Source organism: Paroedura picta, chromosome 9 (assembly GCF_049243985.1).
Source record: "Paroedura picta isolate Pp20150507F chromosome 9, Ppicta_v3.0, whole genome shotgun sequence".
Taxonomy (NCBI): domain Eukaryota; kingdom Metazoa; phylum Chordata; class Lepidosauria; order Squamata; family Gekkonidae; genus Paroedura; species Paroedura picta.
In genome coordinates this window covers 40,992,655-41,015,236 of record NC_135377.1, presented here as the reverse complement: position 1 = coordinate 41,015,236, position 22,582 = coordinate 40,992,655, and the positions used below count along the sequence as shown (strand labels likewise).

Below are 22,582 nucleotides of genomic sequence, written 5' to 3'. Positions count from 1 at the left end.
GAATACCAGAGCATCTTATTTGTCTCTTGAGAAATTTATATGCAGGTCAAGAAGCAACAGTGAGAACTGAACATGGAATCACTGACTGGTTCAAAATTGAGAAAGGAGTTCGGCAAGGCTGTATACTGTCGCCTTGCCTATTTAACTTGTATGCAGAGCACATCATGAGAAATGCGGGATTAGAGGAGTCACAAATTGGGATCAAGATTGCAGGGAGAAATATCAACAACCTCAGATATGCAGATGATACCACTCTAATGGCAGAAAGTGAAGAGGAACTAAAGAGCCTGTTGATGCGGGTGAAGGAGGAGAGTGCCAAAGTTGGCTTGAAACTCAACATCAAGAAAACAAAGATCATGGCATCCGGCCCTCTCAATTCCTGGCAAATAGAAGGGGAAGAAATGGAGATAGTGACAGATTTTATTTTCCTGGGCTCCAAGATCACTGCAGATGGGGACTGCAGCAAAGAAATTAAAAGACGCTTGCTCCTGGGGAGGAAAGCTATGGCAAATCTAGACAGCATCCTAAAAAGCAGAGACATCACCCTGCCAACAAAAGTGCGTTTAGTCAAGGCTATGGTCTTCCCAGTTGCAATGTATGGCTGCGAAAGTTGGACCATAAGGAAGGCCGAGCGTCAAAGAATTGAGGCTTTTGAACTCTGGTGCTGGAGAAGACTCTTGCGAGTCCCTTGGACTGCAAGGCGAACAAACCAGTCAGTCCTAGAGGAGATCAGCCCTGACTGCACTTTAGAAGGCCAGATCCTGAAGATGAAACTCAAATATTTTGGCCACCTCATGAGAAGGAAGGACTCCCTGGAGAAGAGCCTAATGCTGGGAGAGATCGAGGGCAAAAGAAGAAGGGGACGACAGAGAATGAGGTGGATGGATGGAGTCACTGAAGCAGTAGGTGCAAACTTAAATGGACTCCGGGGAATGGTAGAGGACAGGAAGGCCTGGAGGATCATTGTCCATGGGGTCGTGATGGGTCGGACACGACTTCGCACATAACAACAACAACAAATCCAATACTTGCTTTGTAGTCCACATCTGACAAGATGCAGGCCAGGGCATGAGGAATCTTACATAGGTCTGTGCAACTAGGCACAGGATTGTAGTCTAATATCCTAAACAATAACATCAATGGTGACTGAATGTGGGCATTGTGTTTAGGATCAGCATATGAATAAATGTTTAACACCAATATACCCAGACGTTTGTTCTGCAGTTTACTCGTTCTATAACTTAATGTTGCTATTTCCCTTCTTGGTGTGGGAAACAGGAACAAAAAATATTCCTCCAAATCGAACAGACTTGAAAGAAGATGGATTAAAGCATAAAACCTGTGCATCCTTCTTGAGAGAGATTAAAAGGAACATGGTAAAGAACACAGATAAATATCTACGGTAATAGCAACAGCCTGTCAGTACAACCTATTGATTTCAGTACAAATATTCTCTCTCCCTCTCTTCCCCTCTGTCATTTGGAGAACTACATATCTGAAATCATATCCAGCAAGCATACTGTCATCATGTAAGTCTTCAGACCATGTCGTCATCATCATCATCTATGAAACCTCTGCATGTCAATCAGGTATGAAGTGTGTATAAGTTTTTCTATAGTTGTAAGAGCCCCATGACTATCCGTTTCAGAGCAACTTCTCCAGTCAAGTGTATATTTTAATCAGAAACTGCCTAGAATACCATATTTTTATATATTCCTGCAGTTTTAACATGCCAGATCTCAATCTCATCCAAAACTGTCCATATGGTTCTACATTCTTGATATATGTGCGCTGCTCGAAGGCACACTTCCAAATTTTTAGCAACCACTGGTCTGTAAGATCATGAAAAGTTCCTGTGGCTTTAACCTACCCTTCAGAGAGTTCCTTTCAGTTTGGTCCTTTTCACTTTTGCATAACTATCAGAGGTTGGCAAAGTAAGACACATGGCCTAATATTGGTTCCTGTGTATTGACAGGATTTCATTGAAAAGGGTAAGGATGCAATCTTAGCTGCACTTATGTGGAAATATGTCCCATTAAACAGAGTACTATTAATTTCTAAGCAAACATAGCATTTGTGATCCTGCCTTCTGTATTTTCTAATTTATATGTACCCATAGAAAAAACTAAAATAGCTTCATGTTAATGTTCTTTCTTTCAGTCTCCTGATTTTAATTAATTAATTTTAATTTAATTTATTAATGTTCCTAGGGGGTTAACTGAGCACTCTGTGCCATGATAAATATCAAGTGCAGCTCTTGATGTAGGATATCTGCTCCTGATTTGTTTAATACATATTTATCTATATAATAAAAGTATCTGTAGCCCAAAATACTGTTTCTTTATATATTTTATATATGTCTGTGTTTATATTTGTATAATATATATAATAGCTGTACATACTTGTTTATCTCTTTCAAACTGTTCTTGAAAAGGGGGAAATGCAGCATAAATGCCTCAGTATGGCTCCTATTAACAGAGTTTTCGTAGGCACGCTTTCCAGAGCCAGCTTGGTGTAATCTGGAGACCAGGGTGTAAATTGCACGGACCTTTTATTTCAACCCCAGGTCGATTCAGTCCCTGCCCTCTACACAGAATGCGATTTCCATTTGGATTTGGGGTGATTTAAAATTTCCTTCTGCAGCAAGAAGGATTGATCTGGAGTGACCCTACCTTTAGTGTGTGATATCTTAGAGTGCTTTTAACGCTCAATATTTCAAGATTCGGATTAGAGAAACCAGGCTGTTTTGAATCTGGGCTCTCCTCCGTGGTAGAGGACCCATGATTGGCCACAGGTGGTCATGTGACAGACTTGCTTTAAAGGAGACACCCCTAATTCCTCTCAACTTCTGTCGGTCCTGGGTTTTTCCTCCCTCCTCTGCCTTTTTCTATCTTCTCCCCCCCCCTCCAAGAAGGGGGGAGGGAAGGGAGGAGGGAAGAAGGGCATCTGTTCTCCTGAAGAAAACAGCTGCTTTGGAGGGGAACTGGCTCTTCTACCCCCCACCCCCACACAACAGTGTCTATATAGGTCAATACTGTCCCTACCTTCCCATCTAACCCCACATCTTCCAAAGGCCAGGCCAGAAAAGCTGCAGGGGGGGGGGGCGAAGCTGCCACCTCCATCCCCCTCCCATTTCCTAAAGGCTGGGCCATGCAGGGAAGGACACAGGGGAGCTGCCTCCTTCCTCTACATCTCCCAAAGGCCAAGCTGAGTGGGCAATGCAATGGGGGGAAGCTGCCTCTTTCTCACCCACCCCCACCTCTCCCAAAGGACAGGCTGCTCTGGGAAGACCATCGGGTAGGAGCTGCCTCCTTCCCACACATACCCATTTCCCAAAGTCTGGGCCAAGCTGGGTAGGGAAGGCTGTGGGGGTGGGCTGCCTCCTTCCTGCCCCCCCCCCACATCTCTCAAGGACCAGGTTGAGTGGGGAAGGCTGCTGGATCCCACCATTCCCCCTGAGGAGATGGAGGGTGGGGGAAAGCAAAGAGTGCTCTGATGGCATCACCTGGGCCTCAGCTGGATGACAGCTTAGCCCAGCCAGATGTTCAACAGGCAGAGAACACTGACCAGCAGGAGGAAATGGAGCTGCAGACAAACCAGGCCTTATATTCCAAAGTTGTTGCAGGAGCTCCTCATTCCTCCACCCATTCTCCAGCTGCAGATCCCTGCCTGGTCAGCCCACCTGGCTCACCTAAGCAATGCTAGCTATGTGCTAGAAGAGAACTCCAGTCTAAAAGGCACCACACCATGTTAGCAAGACAACTGATGACTGCAGAAGACTGTTTGCCATCACAGAGTGAGTACTGAGAGGCTGCCGGCAGCCTATATTAACTTGAGGCTGGGAAGTCTAGGTTGTGGACACAACCTGCGACCTCCTGCTTCTGCTGATGCCCTTGAATTGCCTGAAGAAACCCTTGACTCACAGAACAGAGTTAAGACATTAATTGCATTCTTTCTGTCCTTTGGCATTGTGTTTTCAAAATACTGATTATCTTGCAGCTTGTCTGTGCTTCCTTCCAGCAGAGAGCTGAAACTTGAGACCAACACAGGAGGTAAAGGAAGTTGCTGGTTTCCCTCTCCTGCCTGGGAAGATGGAGGCATTTATAAGCAGCAGGGCCTTTCAGAGTGCTAAGCATAAGGAAGAGGAAGAAGACAGATAAGCTCCATGATTGGCCCTTATAGAAGAGTGTTCTCCTCCTCTTGGCTGCACACTCCCAGGAAGGGCCAATCAGATAGGGATTGAGTTGTCTGCATGCAATTTGAACTGACTGGCCATCATTGGCAGATTGCAATTTTAACTGATTGGCCCTTACTGACAAAGTGCAACTTGTATTGCTTGTCCCTAATTTGCAGAGTACAATTTGAACTGACTAGCCCTCACTGGCAAAGTGGTATCTCCCTATTGGCAGCACACTTCCAGAGAGGGCCAATCAGGTAGGGATTAAGTTGTCTGTGTGCAATTTGAACTGATTGGCCCTCATTGGCAGATTACAATTGAAACTGCCTAGCCCTCATTGACAGAATGCAATCTGCACTGCTTGGCCCTAATTGGCAGAGTGCAGTTTGAATTTATTGGCCCTCATGGGCTGAGTGATATCTCCCTATTGGAAGCACACCCCCAGGTAGGGAGTGAGTTGGCTGCATGCGACTTCAACTTTATAATGTTTAGTGATAAAACAAATATATTCATAGAAACTCCTGTGAAAAGCACTCAATGCATTTCTTGTACTCTTTATTAATATATAATGATTTTTTTGTTTTTGCAGAGCAATGTCTGTTTTGACATCACCGCCTTTCTTACAGCTCACTCCTAGGCAGCATTACACCCTTCTAAGTCCATTGGAGTCAGCAGGCTTAGAAGGGTGTCACTCTGCTTAGGAGTCCATGATTAAATAGCTTTTTATTCTTTTTTACTTTTAACACTATCATTCTTACACATTAGGAGCAGTGTAGTAAAATAAATACCCGATATTCTGGATGCGTTTTTTAAAGAAACCAACAATTTTAAAAGTTTGGTCTAATCTTTTTCTTTTCTCTGCTACATTTGCTGTATAAACACAAAGGGCTCCTTATTTTCATTTGCAGCTTGGCTGTTGACTAGTACATATTTTCCATTAAATCCAGTAACGTTTATAGTACACCGTTCATTTCTTATTACTTGTTCTAAACTTATAATTTTATAATTACAATTCAGTGGCTTTTATATTACACTAGTTCTGCAGTTGCTAATAGGTAGCCATTTAGTTCCCTGGTTCAATGAATGCTATTATCTATCTCCTACAATTAATAAGTAATTTTAGAAGTACTTTTGGGCCTGTTTTCCATTTTATCATCATTTATAATAATTAATATTTGGTTGTTTTTCCTTTCTCCTCCAGACAATTATAATCTTGGTCAATTTGGTGTAGTGCAGTGGTTAAAAGCACAGATTATCTGGTGAGCCAGGTTTTATTCCCCACTCCTCCACATGCAGCCAGCATGGTGACTTTGAGCTAGTCACAGTCTTGTTAGAAGTTGTTTTCACAGAGCAGCTCGGTGTAGTGGTTAGGAGTGCGGACTTTTAACCTGGGGAGTCCGGTTTGATTCCACATGCAACCAGCTGGGTGACCTTGGGCTTGCCACAGCACTGATAAGCTGTTCTGACTGTTCTGATCGAGCAGTAATATCAGAGCTCTCTCAGCCTCACCTACCTCACAGGGTGTCCTTTGTGGGGAGAGGAAAGGGGAGGCAAAGGTAAGCTGCTTTGAGACTCCTTCAGGTAGAGAAAAGTGGCATATAAGAACCAACTCTTCTTCTTCTCACTCAGCCCCCTCCTACTTCACAGGGTATCTATTGTGGAGAAAGGAAATGAAGGCGATTGTAAGCCGCTTTGATACTCCCTTGGGTAGTGAAAAGTGGGGAATACAACCAACTGCTTTTTTTCTTCTTACAGAAAATTATTCTTGCATTGTAGTGTCAGGAGCCATTCTATAGTATCACTGAGGAAGGCAATGGGCTGAAACACATATGGTCAGAGTCAATAGTGATCATTTTTTATTGTCACAATTCTTTGTTTCTTAATTGAGGCTATCACCTGGGCCAATATCTTTAATCTGTAATAAATACATGTGTATTTTTGTTTATTTGTCAATATTTGGTATTTTTAATTTTACTAACAAAATTATTGGGCCTATACATTCAGATCCTCTTAGCCTTCAGGTTCTTAACCCAATTATGTTTTGGCTAAGCTCCCTTTCTTCGTTATCATTTACTCAGCCCTTCATTGGCTTGGTCCCACATATCTAAAGGACCTAAGTTTACTAAGTGCTGTGGGGGAAGACCTACCAGCCTATGTCTGGTGTTCTTGCTATTACTAGGCAGGGTGGTGGGAGAAAAATCTGAGAGAATAAAGTATCATCATGCCAACAGCACTTCCAGAACTCGTAAGTGATGTCACTGCGTTGTCATGATACTCTATGATCCCCCCAAACTCTATGGGAAAGCCAGAGGACAGATCCTAGAGTGTCATGTCAGCTGGATGATATTATTCTGGTTTACGCTGGAAGTACTGTCATTTCACTGTCTCTGCCCCCTTTCCTGTCCTATTAGAAGAAACACCTGCAAATGGCTAAGATCAACTGTCTATGTTTGAGAATTCTCTGTTGTGGTTCCCACTTTGAGGAATTGCCTGCCTGAGGCCAGAAAGGCTCCTATACTTCTATTGTTAATGGAATAGTTCAGGAGGACATTTTTATAAAGGAAATAGGACTGTAGTAAAATGGAATTGTTCAGGAAGATGCTTTTGCAGAGGGTCAGAGGCTGTATTAAATGTTACTGTTTATGGATGCATTTCTTGTTTTTATTGCATGGTTTTTCTATTTTTTGTAATCCAATTTTTGCATTTCAGGTCTCATGCGGTTGAATTGTTTTCATACTTTGTAACCCAGTCTTATTATAATGCTTATTGTATGTCTTATACTGTTCCTACTGCACCTCTAAAGTTTTTATATGCTTTGAATCATAATGAGAAAGGAGATCTATAAATAAATAACTAAATAACTAAATAAAATAGTCAACTGAATATGGGAATTTCTTTGTTTGAAAGGAATTGTGAAGGTCATGTACATTAGCATCTATTTAATAAATATTTCCAGCATTAAAATCAGCATTTAATTGATAAACATTTACACTAAGTACAGATGATCTCCAGAGGAAACTGGGTCTAGGTTGGTCAGCACTGCTGATCTTGTTAGATCTTAAAGCAGTGTTCAACATGGTAGACAATGGGCTACTTGCCTGGTGCCTAGACAACACAGGGAACTGGGAGAATGGCCTTGAAATGGCTGCAATCCTTTCTCTGAGTTTGGGAACAGAGGGAGGTGATAGGGGAGAGCACCTCCCAGCAGTACATCCTAGCCTGTGGTGTCCTGCAGGGAGAAATTCTCTCCCAAATCTACAGCTTTGAAAGTCACCTTCATGTAGGGTTAAGAACAGTGGCTTCTAATTAGGTGAGCCAGGTTTGATTCCTCGCTCTTCCATGTGCAGCCAGCTTGGGTGACCTTGGGCTAGTTACAGTCCTGATATTGCTGTACTCACAAAGCAGACCTGTCAGACCTCTCTCAGCCTCACCTACCTCTCACAGGGTGTATTCTGCAGAAGGAAAGGTGATTGTAAGCCATTTTGAGACTCATTCAGGTAGTGAAAAGTGGGTTATAAAAAAACTCTTCTTCTTCTACACGAGCTCCCTTGCTCAGCTAATCTGGAGTCTTGGGCTAGGGCCAATATGCCAATGACACCCAACTTTATCTGTTAATGGATGGCCATCCATCTACTCAGGGGTGTTGATGGATGGCTGTCCATTAAAATCCCTGAGAGTACTGACCAGTTGAATGGAGGCAGTGACAGATCGGCTCAAGCAGAGTTGGCTGATGTTGAATCCAGCTAAGATGGAGGTCCTTTCATCAGGTTGGCATGTCTCAGATGAGGCACTACAATTCCCAGACCTTGACAGGGTCCTGTTAACCACTTCAGCCACCTTCAAGTGTCTGGGGTGACTCTGGACTCCTCATTAGAGGGGGGCCCATATCCAGCTGGTGCTGAGGCAGCTGCATTGGTTGCCAGTTGCAGCCTGGATTAGATTCAAGGTTTTGGTATTAACCTTTAAGGCCATCTGTGGTCAGCAACCCATATATCTGTGGGACACCTGTGTCCTTATGCCCCCTGCAGGGAACTTTGCTCTGTGGGTGCGAATTCACTGGATATCCCTGGCCAAGGGAGGTTTGCTTGGCCTCAACCTGGGCCAGGGCCTTTTTGATCCTGGCCCTGATCTGGTGGAATGAGCTCCCAGGAGAGCTGAGGGCTTTTGCATTTCCTCAGGGCCTGTAAGAAAGAGCTCTTCCACCAGGTCTTTTGTTGAGGTCAGGTCTGGGAAGGGTGGTATAGAAATATAAAAAATAAATAAGTGTCTGCATAAAATGTAATAGTAGCAAAGCTTCAGCACTGGTTAACACCCCAAAGTAAACACAATGCATAGCATTGTCATATAGCTGTGTTTTCTGAAGGGACTGCTACATACATCCAAATGTTAGTTAATAGGAAAAGCTGCTGAAAATAGTTATTATTTAAATATGGGAGGTTTGAATAAGAATGAAGTATAAAAGGAACAGAACTGTGTTATATGCAAATGCTGGAAAGGGTCTCTTGCAAGCTTTTTTTTGCCAAGTATGCCAGCACAGTCTTTTGATTCTAATATGAAACTATAGTAAGGATCATTGCACTAATGCATGAGGATTTGTGATAATGTTGCAGAAATTTTACTATCAAAACTGAACTGCAGTGTAATGACTTTTGTTATCATGGTTTCTAATAACTATTCAGCATGAATTGACCCTACATATGTTTTACTGCAATATGAAGTTTACCACTCTGAAAATACTAGAGGAAAAAGTGAACAAAATATTGCAAGATTAATATAAAGTAGGTGCCAGAATGCTATCAAAGCTTATATAATAATGTATATCAAGACTGTATTTGTAATCCTTTCTCCATTATCAAGGTATCAGCTAAGTCTTACCATTCCTCCTTGTCTCACTCCTTTCACAGACTTATTTAAATCTTTCTTCCTTTCACCCAGATTTTCATCTACTTTTTCCCCATTATGAATCTGCTACCATGCTAACTGCTCTCTATAAATTTGTTCTTCCATTTCTATATTGGAGAAAGGAGGTGGGAGGCAGTTTCTTTTGTGCCATGCCATGCACCAGCTATAAAAATGGAGCCAACAGTATAGTGAAACTAGAATGTGCCAAAAGCTGCAGTGCTGCAGTAAAGCAAGTCAGAAAAAGAACACTCTCTTGCCCAGTGGCTGAACCATGGAGGATGGTGCGCAAAACAACGACAGATATTTTTCAAGTTTGGGTATACTACTGACCTCCAAAAATATTAGTATTTTCCAATATTCCTGAAGCCTCAATACTAGTATTGCATTTGGATTCAGTAAATATTTGGAAATTTCAAAATTTTCCTGCTCCATTAAAGCCTATGGGAACCATTATAGTCAATGGTTCCCATAGGGTATAACAGATAATTCATCTGGGAGTATCTGGAGCTTGGGGGACGGACGGACTGTTTTTTGAGGTTGAGGCACCAAATTACTAGCATAGCTGCTGATGCCTCTCTTCAACACCCCCCCCCCCAAAGTTTGAAAAAGATTAGACCAGGGGATCCAGTTCCTTGGGTCCCCAAAGCATGTGTCCCCATTCTTCATTGCTTTCAATGGTAGGGGGGGGTGAGGTATTTAAAGGGAACATGGTCCCTTTAAAAATTGAATGCCTTTTGCAAGTGAACACTGCAATCCTTTTAAACAGCATCTCCAAGTCACAAGTTCACCTGGAAGATGTTTAAAGGGATTGCAGTCCCATTAATCACCCTTCAACTTCCTGCAGTCCTCAAAAACACCAAATATTATCAGGATTTTTCCTGCTCAGCTATTTCAGATAGCTGAAAAATATCAAAATCTATATATGGTTGAAATTACCTGAAAAATACTGATGAGGTATTTTTTGGTTTGGGGTTTTTTGTTTTTTTTTTTTGGCTTGGATTAGATGAATACACACCATTGAAGTCAAACTGAATGCTTCTGCTTTGATTTCTATAAGGCAAAGTCACAATAATGATCAATGTAAAAGAAGGTCCTTGCTTCCTGTTAAGAATGAATCCACCTGATTAATCTTATATCAACTTACTGAGAAGACAAAAGAGTTTTGTACTACAGCTAAGTACAAACTGGAGAAATCTGTCCATGTAGTTCAAAATTCAAATCTTGATTCTACAAAATAACAATAGAAGCTAATTTTTCAGGGGGAAAACACACTGTGTACTTGAGAAAGGGTGAACATTAGAGTGATTTTCTTCTTGAACATTCATGTCACTGTGATGTATATGTGCAGTACAGCAGCTACAAAAATCATTACAATGATACTCCCACAAAATTGATTTTCTGTTGCAGTTGCAAGTCACTTATTAGTAAAAATCTGTAGAAAAATACACCTTTTAATAGGAGCAGTACATAACCAACATTTTCTTGTTCTACTGTAATTAGTACAAATATTTTTATGTGCTGAGTTTGTATTTATAATGGACTGAGTTATCAAAAGAATATCTCAGCTAAATTTTCCAGTTTACATCCATGCAGAACTATGCTCTCTTTGTCTACATATCCTTTGGTATCAGTAAAGTATTCATAAATACAGATATTTCCTTAAATTCCTGGATTAGCTTTTCAAAACTAGTCATCATTCAAAGCACTTCTTATAGTTACGTGACCAGGTGAAACAGTGTGATAGACTAAGCAACATGTGATATACAAGATAATTTTCTAATTATTTATAGGTTTGCAAACAAAAAGGATAATTTTAGTAAAACCCCCATTTAGATAGTGTTCACACTGCTGGCTTGTTACATCTTTACTTTCTTTGCTGATCAATTTTCATTGATTTTTGCAGTTATGCAGTGGTGACATTCACATGCAATCTAATCTTACTAAAAGCTTTAGCAGCCCTTGGCATCCTAAGCAACAATCCTTACATAATCAAAGGAAACTGTGATCTAAAGAATTTTTTTGGAACATACTTACATAATGTAATTTCTTACGTTTTTTACAATTTTCATTTCATTTTCCTCCTGATGCATCACAAAACTGTTTTGAAACTTCCAAGTGCATACAGTAAATTTTTTAAAATGACGAACATATTGCAGAATAATCAGCGGATGAGTTCAAAGATCATTTCTGCACTGGGAACTTCACTGCCCCGGCTCCACTGTGGGAGCACAAATCTGAAGCGGATAAGGTTCACTGGGCAAAATGCTCCCCCTTGTGGGAGCAGGAAGAGGTAGGGCAACCTGCCCTGACTCAAATGCCAGCCTGCAGCCAGGCGCAAAGCCTCCAGTCCAGCATAAAGCCTCTAGTGTGTAAATGGTCAAAGCTATTCATTCTGTAATCTACATCTTACCAGACTGAGGAACATTTGGCGTCAAATTCGCCCAGGAATATGAAGCTGAGTCATAGCACAAAAGGTGTGTTTGGGAAATGAAATTTAGAGTGGAGATATGGGAAACAGGAGAGGGAGCTTAATTTTCCATTACTTAACACTTTTGTTCTTCAATTCCAACTAGTAGTTGTTTTACAAGCAGTGAACAACAGCAGTGTGCCACTGCTAATATTACAACACTAAGAGGTATACATTTACACATTAATAGATACAAACTGAGAATACTTTTAAAAGTACTGTTATCACATATTTCAAATTAAAAAAAATCACATTTAAAGTATTTAAAGACATCTGGATCTGACAGCTATTCCAATCCCTAGTTTACAGTTAAAGATAGTAAGAGGGGAACCAGGCGTTATGGCAATATGAAACTGACAGGTGCAGACTAGTTCCACAAAAAATTTGCCACTGTAGAAAATTAAGCTGATGGACTTATATTTTAAAAGTGATGTTGAAATTCACCACATTCCTGGAGAGATGGCTATAATTTGATTCTATACAAGCAGCAGGATTTAGTATTTGTTTTCTATTCTGCTTTCTCTGAGGCTGCATCCATTAGTCAGGGAGTAAACATTTTGATTGCAGATGCTGCCAAACAAGCAGGCAAACCTGCAGACTTGAGACTGGGTGTTGGAGGTAAATCCCCCTCCCCATGACAAGCAGCACTTCTACTATTCAGGCAGATCCAAACATTTTGCTCATACATACTGGTATATATAACACTGCAAACTAGGGAGCAGAAAGAGAGACCAACACATGCTTCACATTCATGACTGCTCTGCAATCAGCACACACACACACAGGACAAACCAGATTAAATGCAACGAGATTCATTTAAAATCAGGATCTGAAATTTCTCAATCTCCTTATTTAAGGTGACCAGATTGGCCCACTTTTGGGGGGACATCTGGGGGCACCTGGCAAATTGTACTTATGTTGCAAGTAAAAAATATATATTACAATACTATTTTTGCATTCTATGAAAATTTTTGTTGCTCCATATAGACCAAAATTTTAATCAAGAACCCCTCCAGTCAATGGTGTCCCACTTTACCAATGTTAAAATCTGGTCACCTTATCCTTATTGTCCCTTAAAAGAAGCTGTGAGAAATTGTCCCTCATTGTTACTGTTAGCCCCAGCATGGAAAAAGGCAAATAACCTCCTATTCACAGCTCTAATAGCACAGGTAAACCCAATCTGGTTAGAGCTTGGAAGCCAGGGCTGACCCTGGCTAGGATTTGGATGGGAGACCTCCAAGGATTTGAATGGAGTTCCTCCAAGGAATGCTAGGGGTTATGATGTGGAGGCAAGAAATAACAAACCACTTCCAAATACTTTGATTAATACACAAGGAGCCCAATACTATTATGTGCAATTTACATCCAGTGTTTTCTTAGCTTGTCTTTGAGTAAAGTGTGGATTAAAATATTTCTTATAAAACAAGATTATTTCTCCTGTTGTCTGTTCATCTCTGAGAATTTAATCTGAAATGGAGTGTGTGTGCGCACGCGCGTGTGTGTGGGGGGTTACAACTGGAAAAGTGTTTCCCATTTTAAAAATTATTATAATATTAAAGAAATAAAACCCAGATAATACTGAGAGTAATGAAAAATAATAGCTTTGTGAAAATAAAAAGCAACTCACAAAATAAAATGAAATAATATATAAATTATATAATATCATATATATATCATATATATGTGAAATATATAAAAAAGAAATTCAATTTTACCATGTAATTCATAGATCCATGTTCTGTTTTCTAAATAATAATTTAAGTAGCAATACTTACCAAATAGATTTTAAGAAATAGAGAAAATAAACATATATGCTACTTTACCTGCTGTTTATCTCTCAATGCTCCTTCAGCCCTGACTTTATTGTTGCAAAGGTCCATAAGCTTGTCCTTGCTGTTTAGATAGCATATCTGGAGCATTTGATATTCTTGAGCTAAACGCAGGTTTTCCTCCATTGCATTGTCCAGACCAGTCTAGGAAGAAGTATTTCTGTTAAGTATGACATTTTTTTTAAAAAGTCATAACTTTATTTCCTCAACAGTATGTACTACCTGTGTGGCCTGTAGCACAGGACTTGACAAATCTCAGTTGTCAGGGTACCATGGCATCTAGAAATTTCACTGTGGCATCTAGTATTTTTAGCAATTAATTGGTAAATGATCTACATTTTGTTGTATGACATAAAAATGCATGTAAATAAAATTCTTGTCATTGTTTATATGTTAACTTCACAATATATACGTTAACTTCAGAACATTCAATGGTGGTAGATCAATTCTTCGCCGTTGTTTTCTATACAACTCCAATTTTCAAGTAAATTGAGCCAGTCATGTATTCTCAGCCTAATCTATCTCATAGGAAGGGTTACCACCGAGCAACCAATGGGAGTCTGGGGAGTCAGGGATGTGGGGTGACATCAGCACAAGAGTGTTATGTCTCTTTATGGAAAAAACTGGTAATAATGTTTGATTCTCTACAAGTAGCTGGAAACTCTATGGTAAGATGTTTCTTAAGAGGGATAATGTCATTCCCACTAATGTCATTGCACGGATGGCAATTTTTTTCATTTTTCTCCTGTCAGCTGACAAGTGGCAGGTGCTGGTAGGGGTTGCTGGCTTTATAGTAGAACTGGCAACTCTACATAGAGCTGTTCTGAGAATAAAAGGATGGAGAGGAGAATGATGGCAGTTGTTTTGGCTCTCTATTGGGAAGAAATGAAGAATATAAATAAATAAATGCCCTGATTCAGCAAGGGGTATGTGCCCTTAAATTTGATATAGATGCACAGCACAACAGTCATCAAATCCTCATTGATTTTCATGAATATGTCTAACTTGATCAAGAATCCAAATCTTCCAGGACTACTATAAATAGTGTGGCAATTAGATGTTCCCAAAGTAGCTGCAGTAATGTATGAATTAATGCATGTGAGTGTATAATTTGACCCTAATATACACATCAGGAAACAGATAATTGCAATGGTTCCAGAGGCAAATTGGCACGCCTTAAAAGGAGCAGAATAATTTGTTAGCTCCTCTAGTGAAGGCTGATGTATGACATAATAAATTGCAACCTCTGCCTAGTTTAGAATTTGAATTCCAAGAATGCAATATATCTATCTGCTGAGAATTTTATTCCCAATAACACAATATATCTGAGAATTCTAGAATTAAAATTCTAAAGTTTCATGATTTTAATAGAATTTAACCATCATCTAAGCACCTTTTCTGGAATGGGATCTGAATTTTTATATGAAGAAACGTTTCCCCCCTTTTTTTCAGATCCTGTTACATTCAAGATCAATTCAGCCAAATTGTTCTTTATCTAAAACCTAGGCAGAGTCTGCACTTACTTTGTTTATTCCATTGTCAATCCTGTTGAATTCAGATCGCTTTGAACTCGGGTCTTCCTTTCCCCCCTCCTCCCCATTGAAACAGGAAAGTGTTCTGCACGTGGTTAGGGAGGCTCAGAAGGTGGGGGGGGCTCTATCTTTCTTTTCTTGAAACCTCTTTCTTTCTTTTCTTGAAGAGGGGTGGGAGAAGCCAAGCAGGGAGCCTCTTTCTTTTCTTGGAGGGGAGGGGGAAAGGATCGAAAGAGGAGGGAGGAAAAATCCAGGACCGACAGAAGTTGAGAGAAGATAGGGGCTTCTCCTTTAAGGCAAGCATGTCACATGACCAGGTATAGCCTATTAGAGGTTCTCTACCACGGAGCTTTCTTTATTCAGGATTAACAGCTCTCTGAGATATCGCACAATAAAGGTAGGGTCACTCCGTATCAATCCTTCTTGCTGCAGAAGGAAAATTTAAATCACCCCAAATCCAAACAGAAATCGCATTCTATGTAGAGGGCAGGGACTAAATCGATCTGGGGTTGGAATAAAAGCTCCATGCAGTTTACACCCTAAATTCTTGTAACATTAGAGGTAACCAAAACTAATTTGTTCAGACATTTTATCAGGGAAGCAGGAAACACAGGAATCCGGGTTCTGGATTTTGGGATACAGGGCCTATTCTGCACACATTGGATAATGCACTTTCCTGAGCAGAACAGGATAATCTACTTCTAAAGTGCATTGAAAGTGCATTATCCAGCATGTGCAGAATGGGTCCTGGTCAGATCTAGCTGTGAATCTGGGGTTGCCAGGCAACTGATGGGAGAATTTGGGTGTGAGGACATGAGGGACGACATTGACTGAGTCGTCGCTTCTAAGAAAAACCAAGTGGTATATCGTAGCTCTAGCAATTGCTGTTAAAACTATGGTTTTACCATAAGGTTTCCAGTGATTCCTAGAGCTACTATGTGTCTTTTGAGTTTGCTTGCAAGTGACACATCAACATAGCTGATGTTGCTGGAATTAAAAAGAAATTCTCCAGCCACTGCTTGTTAGGCCTGGAAGCCCTATGTGAATCAGGTTTCATCTGTAGTATAATAGCTGCTCCACTTGTACATTTATAAACAGGCATATTATTACACAGACTCTAACACTTTTCAGCAGTGGCAGAGTTCCCAGCTCTCCTCCCCAACATGGGGGAAAGGAGGATGAGGAGCTTCACCATGGTTATGGTGGCGTTACTGGGACTGGCTGGACACTTCCCATGGCAGTGGATGGGCCAGTATTACTAGGGATGACTGTGCATTCATGACAGCAGTAAGTACATTTGAATAAAGATGTGTATTGGAATATTAAACCAGAGACAAAAACTTCCCATTTGTGAATGTAGTTACTATTAACTAACACAATTAAGAAACATTCAAATCTGGCCATTATTCTAGCACATGTATATTTCAGTTAGTGGTGAACATAGACTTGTGTGGCCTCGCCACAGTTGTTGCAGCTGCTGATAAAGTGCTGTAGCAACACAGCAGCATTTCCTGCAGTTCCCCTACCTCCATCTCCATGCAGCAGCTCTCTCTTCACCTGGGCCACTGGGGATCTTTCTTTTTAAATTACAAGCTGTAAAGGGTTACACCCAGCTCTTCCTCCTGATGGATGACTGCCCTAACTCTTCCCCAGAAACATTAGCCACCTGCCTGGAAGCAGTGATGTGGTAACTCAAGCAGTCATCTGAAGCTCAATCCTTCAAAGACGGAGGTCCTGTGGCTGGGCAGGAAGAGATCATGTGAGGAAGCGCATCTGCCCACATTGGATGCACAGCAGCTATCAGTGGCTCACTCTGCCAGGAACCTGGGAGTGATCCTGGGTACTTCCCCCTCAATGGAAACTCATTTCACGAGAGTAATGCGGCTGGCATTTTATCACCTTCACCGAGCCAAACTACTAGCACCCTACTTGGCCCTAGAACACCAGGCCACAGTGATCCATGCAACGGTCACCTTTATATTGGACTTCTGTAACTCACTCTATGCAGGCCTGCCCTTAGCTTTGATTCGGAAACTACAGCTAGTCCATAATGCAGTGGCCAGGATCCTCACAGCAACACCCTGGAGTCCCACATCCGACCCATGCTACAACAACTACAGAGGCTACCAGTTGAATTCCGGATCAGGCTAAAGGTTCTGGTAATCACCTTCAAGGCCATATGTGTCAGGTCCCAGTAAACCTGAGGGACCACCGTTCTGCCTATACCTCTCAAAGAGTTTTGTGCTCTGCCCCCTCCAGCTGGCTAGTGATTCCTGGCCCAAAAGAAGCCCGCTTGACCTCAACCAGGGCCAGAGCCTTCTCTGTCCTGGCCTCATCTGGTGGAATGAGTCCCAGGGCCCTAATGGAACTAAAACAGTTCTGCAGGGCCTGCAAAAAAGAACTCTTCTGCCAGGCATTTGGTTGAGGTCAACTTGAACCAGTAACATCACTGGGCCCCTGAACCTCCCTCCCAGGAATCCATGTTCCTGAACCGAACCATGGATCAGTTTGATTGTTGTTCTGTTAAATAGTTATTCTCTGTTGTTGTTATTATTAGTATTACTATATTTTACTTGACATAAAACTGAGTTTGATGCATTGTTTTTTATGCTCCATGTGAACTGCCCTAAGCCTCAGGGGAGGACGGTATACTAATGCAATAAACAAACAAACAAACACTGGTATAATGTTCTATCAACGTGTGTTATAGGTTCTCTACATTTTTACTTTTTTTTTAGTATGTAATATATGGGACAAACAGGTATACAGATATTTCTAGCCTGTATCACTCCTAACTGCACATGATGGAAGGTTCTCCATGAAACAGATTATGACAGAGCTAGTATTTTGGTGGCAAAGACAAGCTGGAATGCCTATCATTAGAAGGAATAGCTAGAGCAGCATTCAGTCATGTGACTCACCACCTGTAGTCTGACATGGTAGAGCCCAGACCCAGGTTTACAATCTCAATGAAAACAATAGATGGTAATAATGAAACAATATAGTGGATAAAGGGGAACTGTCTCTCTTCAGGAATAATATACAGCACAGCACATTTTTCATGATCTTACCTTGACTGAGGGACATACAGGCTTTCCATTATAATGGTGACATTTAACACTTGCAAGTAATTAACATTTCTACAGTAATCACAGCCCTAGCAAATGAGCAGATATTAGGAATACTGTGAAAATGGCAATTATTTGCAAAGAGTAAAGGTCAACATTTTAATTGCAAACAAGCAGGGTAAATGACGATTTCACGAACAATGTGTTCAAGGTTCATAAAAGAAATGGCAACTAAAACATGCAAATAATGAGAGTTCAAAAACACTGAAAGATGGCTGGAATTTTTTTAAAAGGCTGGCAAAGAGCGTATCAACAAGGGTCTAGTATGAAGGCCTGCGAAAAAAAGATGAAAACATAAAATGAAACACAGAGTGCCCATACTACGCCATTTCACATGATCAGCTTATTGAGTAACAGGTATGCATTTGCTCATTTTACGTGTGGGATGCAAATGTCTTATATCAAGCCTCGCAGGAAAGTCATGAGATCAGAATGCCCACTAAAATCTTCCAGGAGGTTGTTACACAACTGTGGGGTAGCCCCTGACAAAGGGGGTACTGACAATAGACGTTGGGCAGAAAAAAGCTGCCATTCAGGATCATGCAAGAAACGGTGGTCCTTCAGGATTACTGGCCACAGGCTATGTAGATCTTTAAAGGTAATATCTTGAATTGACCTGGAAGCTAATCAGCAGCCAGTGAAGAGACTTAAGAACAGAAATAACATGGTCATGCAGTAACAAACAGGCCGCCACATTTAGCATCACTTGTCCTTTCCAGATAATCCTCACGGGCAACCTCATGCAAAGGGTGTTACAGTAATCTAGGATCAAAATTACCGAAGTATTGATCAATGCTTAAAAGTGCCTATTTTACATCTGTTTTTTCCCACAGGTCAAAGAGTTTAGGCACATCTAGAGAAGGCAGTAGCCAAGAGATAGTGTCTGGGTGGCAGGTTGACATGGACAGAGAGGTTGTCGAGAGGCATTTAGCTGCACTTGGATGAGTACAAATCCCCTGGGCCAGATGAAATGCACCCGAGAGTGCTCAAAGAACTTTCCAGAGAACTTGCACAACCCTTGTCCATCATCTTCGGGACCTCTTTAAGGACTGGAGATGTCCTGGAGGACTGGAAAAGAGCAAACGTTATTCCAATCTTGAAAAAAGGGAGGAAGAATTACCCAGGAAACTACAGACCAGTGAGTCTGACCTCTGTTGTGGGGAAGATAATGGATCAGATATTAAAGGGAGCGATCTGCAAACATCTGGAGGACAATTTGGTGATCCAAGGAAGTCAGCAAGGATTTGTCTCCAACAGGTCCTGCCAGACCAACCTAGTTTCCTTTTTTGACCAAGTAACAGGTTTGCTGGATTGGGGAAATTTGGTTGATGTCATTTACTTGGATTTTAGTAAAGCTTTTGACAAGGTTCCCCATGATGTTCTGATGGATAAGTTGAAGGACTGCAATCTGGATTTTCAGATAGTTAGGTGGATAGGGAATTGGTTAGAGAACCGCACTCAAAGAGTTGTTGTCAATGGTGTTTCATCAGACTGGAGAGAGGTGAGTAGCGGGATACCTCAGGGCTCGGTGCTCGGCCCGGTACTTTTTAACATATTTATTAATGATCTAGATGAGGGGGTGGAGGGACTACTCATCAAGTTTGCAGATGACACCAAATTGAGAGGACTGGCAAATACTCCAGAAGATAGAGACAGAGTTCAACGAGATCTGAACACAATGGAAAAATGGGCAAATGAGAACAAGATGCAATTTAATAAAGATAAGTGTAAAGTTCTGCATCTGGGTCAGAAAAATGAAAAGCATGCCTACTGGATGGGGGATACGCTTCTAGGTAGCACTGTGTGTGAACGAGACCTTGGGGTACTTGTGGATTGTAAATTAAACATGAGCAGGCAGTGTGATGCAGCGGTAAAAAAGGCAAATGCCATTTTGGGCTGTAACAACAGGGGCATCACATCAAAATCACAAGATGTCATAGTCCCATTGTATACGGCACTGGTCAGACCACACCTGGAGTACTGTGTGCAGTTCTGGAGGCCTCACTTCAAGAAGGACGTCGATAAAATTGAAAGGGTACAGAGGAGAGCGACGAAGATGATCTGGGGCCAAGGGACCAAGCCCTATGAAGATAGGTTGAGGGCCTTGGGAATGTTCAGCCTGGAGAAAAGGAGGTTGAGAGGGGACATGATAGCCCTCTTTAAGTATTTGAAAGGTTGTCACTTGGAGGAGGGCAGGATGCTGTTTATGCTGGCTGCAGAGGAGAGGACACGCAGTAATGGGTTTAAACTTCAAGTACAACGATATAGGCTAGATATCAGGAAAAAGTTTTTCACAGTCAGAGTAGTTCAGCAGTGGAATAGGCTGCCTAAGGAGGTGGTGAACTCCCCCTCACAGGAAGTCTTCAAACAAAGGTTGGATACACACTTTTCTTGGATGCTTTAGGATGCTTAGGGCTAATCCTGCGTTGAGCAGGGGGTTGGACTAGATGGCCTGTATGGCCCCTTCCAACTCTATGATTCTATGATTCTATGATCTGCAAACATCTGGAGGACAATTTGGTGATCCAAGGAAGTCAGCATGGATTTGTCTCAAACAGGTCCTGTCAGACCAACCTGGTTTCCTTTTTTGACCAAGTAACAGGTTTGCTGGATCGTGGAAATTCGGTTGATGTCATTTATTTGGATTTTAGTAAAGCTTTTGATAAGGTTCCCCATGATGTTCTGATGGATAAATTGAAGGACTGCAATCTGGATTTTCAGATAGTTAGGTGGATAGGAAATTGGTTGGAGAACCGCACTCAAAGAGTTGTTGTCAATGGTGTTTCATCAAACAAGGGAGGTGAGTAGCAGGGTACCTCAGGGCTCAGGGCTCGGTCCAGTACTTTTTAACATATTTATTAATGATCTAGATGAGGGGGTGGAGGGACTACTCATCAAGTTTGCAGATAACACCAAATTGGGAGGACTGGCAAATACTCCTGAAGATAGAGACAGAGTTCAGCGAGATCTGAACACAATGGAAAAATGGACAAATGAGAACAAGATGTAATTTAATAAAGATAAGTGTAAAGTTCTGCATCTGGGTCAGAAAAATGAAAAGCATGCCTACTGGATGGGGGATACGCTTCTAGGTAACTTTGTGTGTGAACGAGTTAGAGTAGTTCAGCAGTGGAATAGGCTGCCTAAGGAGGTGGTGAGCTCCCCCTCACTGGCAGTCTTCAAGCAAAGGTTGGATACACACTTTTCTTGGATGCTTTAGGATGCTTAGGGCTGATCCTGTGTTGAACAGGTGGTTGGACTAGATGGCCTGTATGGCCCCTTCCAACTCTATGATTCTATCAACATCACTGTATTAGGTATGAGGAAATAGGGAACCAATTTCTTAATTAAATGTAGTTAGAAAAAAGCATTTTTTCACTCTCATGGACATATGGTTTTCAAACAGGAAACCAGAGTCCAGCAAGTTATCAAACAGACTTAGCAAAAATTGTATACCAACAATGGGCTTAAGAACAATCCCAGCTAAAGCAGGGATCCAGCCAACCTCATCTCTTTCATATCTGGATTCAGCTTGTTCCCCCTCAGCCAGTTGACTATTGCATTCACACATGAGAACCATTTCCGCAGTTCAGACTTATTTAGTCTGATGTTTTGAGTTTGCTTTGCTGTTTCTGCAATAGGGCTTTTAAGCAAGGACCAGATCCGCTGAAACCATTTTGCATTTACTTTGGAAGGAGTCTGCGCCACCTACCATCATCATCATTTTAGAGCCTTTTTTGTACATGCTCAATAAAAAACGTACTTACATTTTACAAAAGTCTTGTTTGGTAATGCAGTGAGGGAGGAAAGGGCTTCATTGGGGGTTCCCCAAATGCTCTCAGCCATAAAGAATGTCACTGGGGACGATTGGTGAGGGAGCTGAAGAGACCGAGGTATCTCCTCTCAAGTGTCTGAATAGAATTCCAGTCCCCAGCTGAGGTGGCAAGCCGAGGCATCCACAAGCCTCTTCTCTCTTCATGTCCCAGCCTTCCTGGTTCATTGAAAGAATATGCTGATTGACTGCCTGGGGTCATGGGAGGTGCCAGTTCCTGTATTCACCCTTGCTAAGTAGCAGCCCTTCACAGCAGAGCCGAAAGCTGTTACCGGAGCCCAGCTGGTGGGCTTTGCCTTTAGTTAAAGACAGAAATGTCCTCCACTAGCCTGAAGTGACCCTGTATTCTCTCTCTCCCCACACCTCTATACATACACACACCCTGGCAAAAATGGCAAAATAAACACCCACGAAAGTCCTCCATCTTTTGCCCCATCAGGTTTTTCTTCTGCAATCAGAAAGAATAGATTCCTGAACTAGAAAAGAGATCAATTGTTTCTTACTGGGCGGGGGGGGGGGGAGTTCTTTTGACAGTTACATTTGGGAAGACTTGTCTGAGCCTGTGTCTCAGGCAAAAAAGGGGGGAAAACCACTCCAGAAATCACAATATTCACATCTAGTTAAACACACACACAGCATCCCTCTTTTGGGCAGCTTTCAAGTCAGCCGAGAGTCAATCCACAACTTGACTTGCCATTTGAACATAAGCAGGATA

At 41.6% G+C, this 22,582-nt stretch overlaps 1 protein-coding gene across 11 annotated transcripts in view; it reads right to left on the bottom strand.

Annotated features, from left to right (window-relative positions):
- CCDC178 (coiled-coil domain containing 178) overlaps positions 1 to 22,582 on the bottom strand; it is a 178,584-nt gene that overhangs the window by 48,693 nt on the left and 107,309 nt on the right. For 10 of the 11 annotated variants that reach the window (XM_077352498.1, XM_077352503.1, XM_077352499.1 and 7 more), the window contains one exon: positions 13,370 to 13,519. In XM_077352498.1, coding sequence (XP_077208613.1) covers positions 13,370 to 13,519 — 150 coding nt within the window. Of the gene's footprint in view, positions 1 to 13,369; positions 13,520 to 22,582 lie in introns of those variants that run through there. The other variant, XM_077352508.1, reaches the window with a different exon arrangement.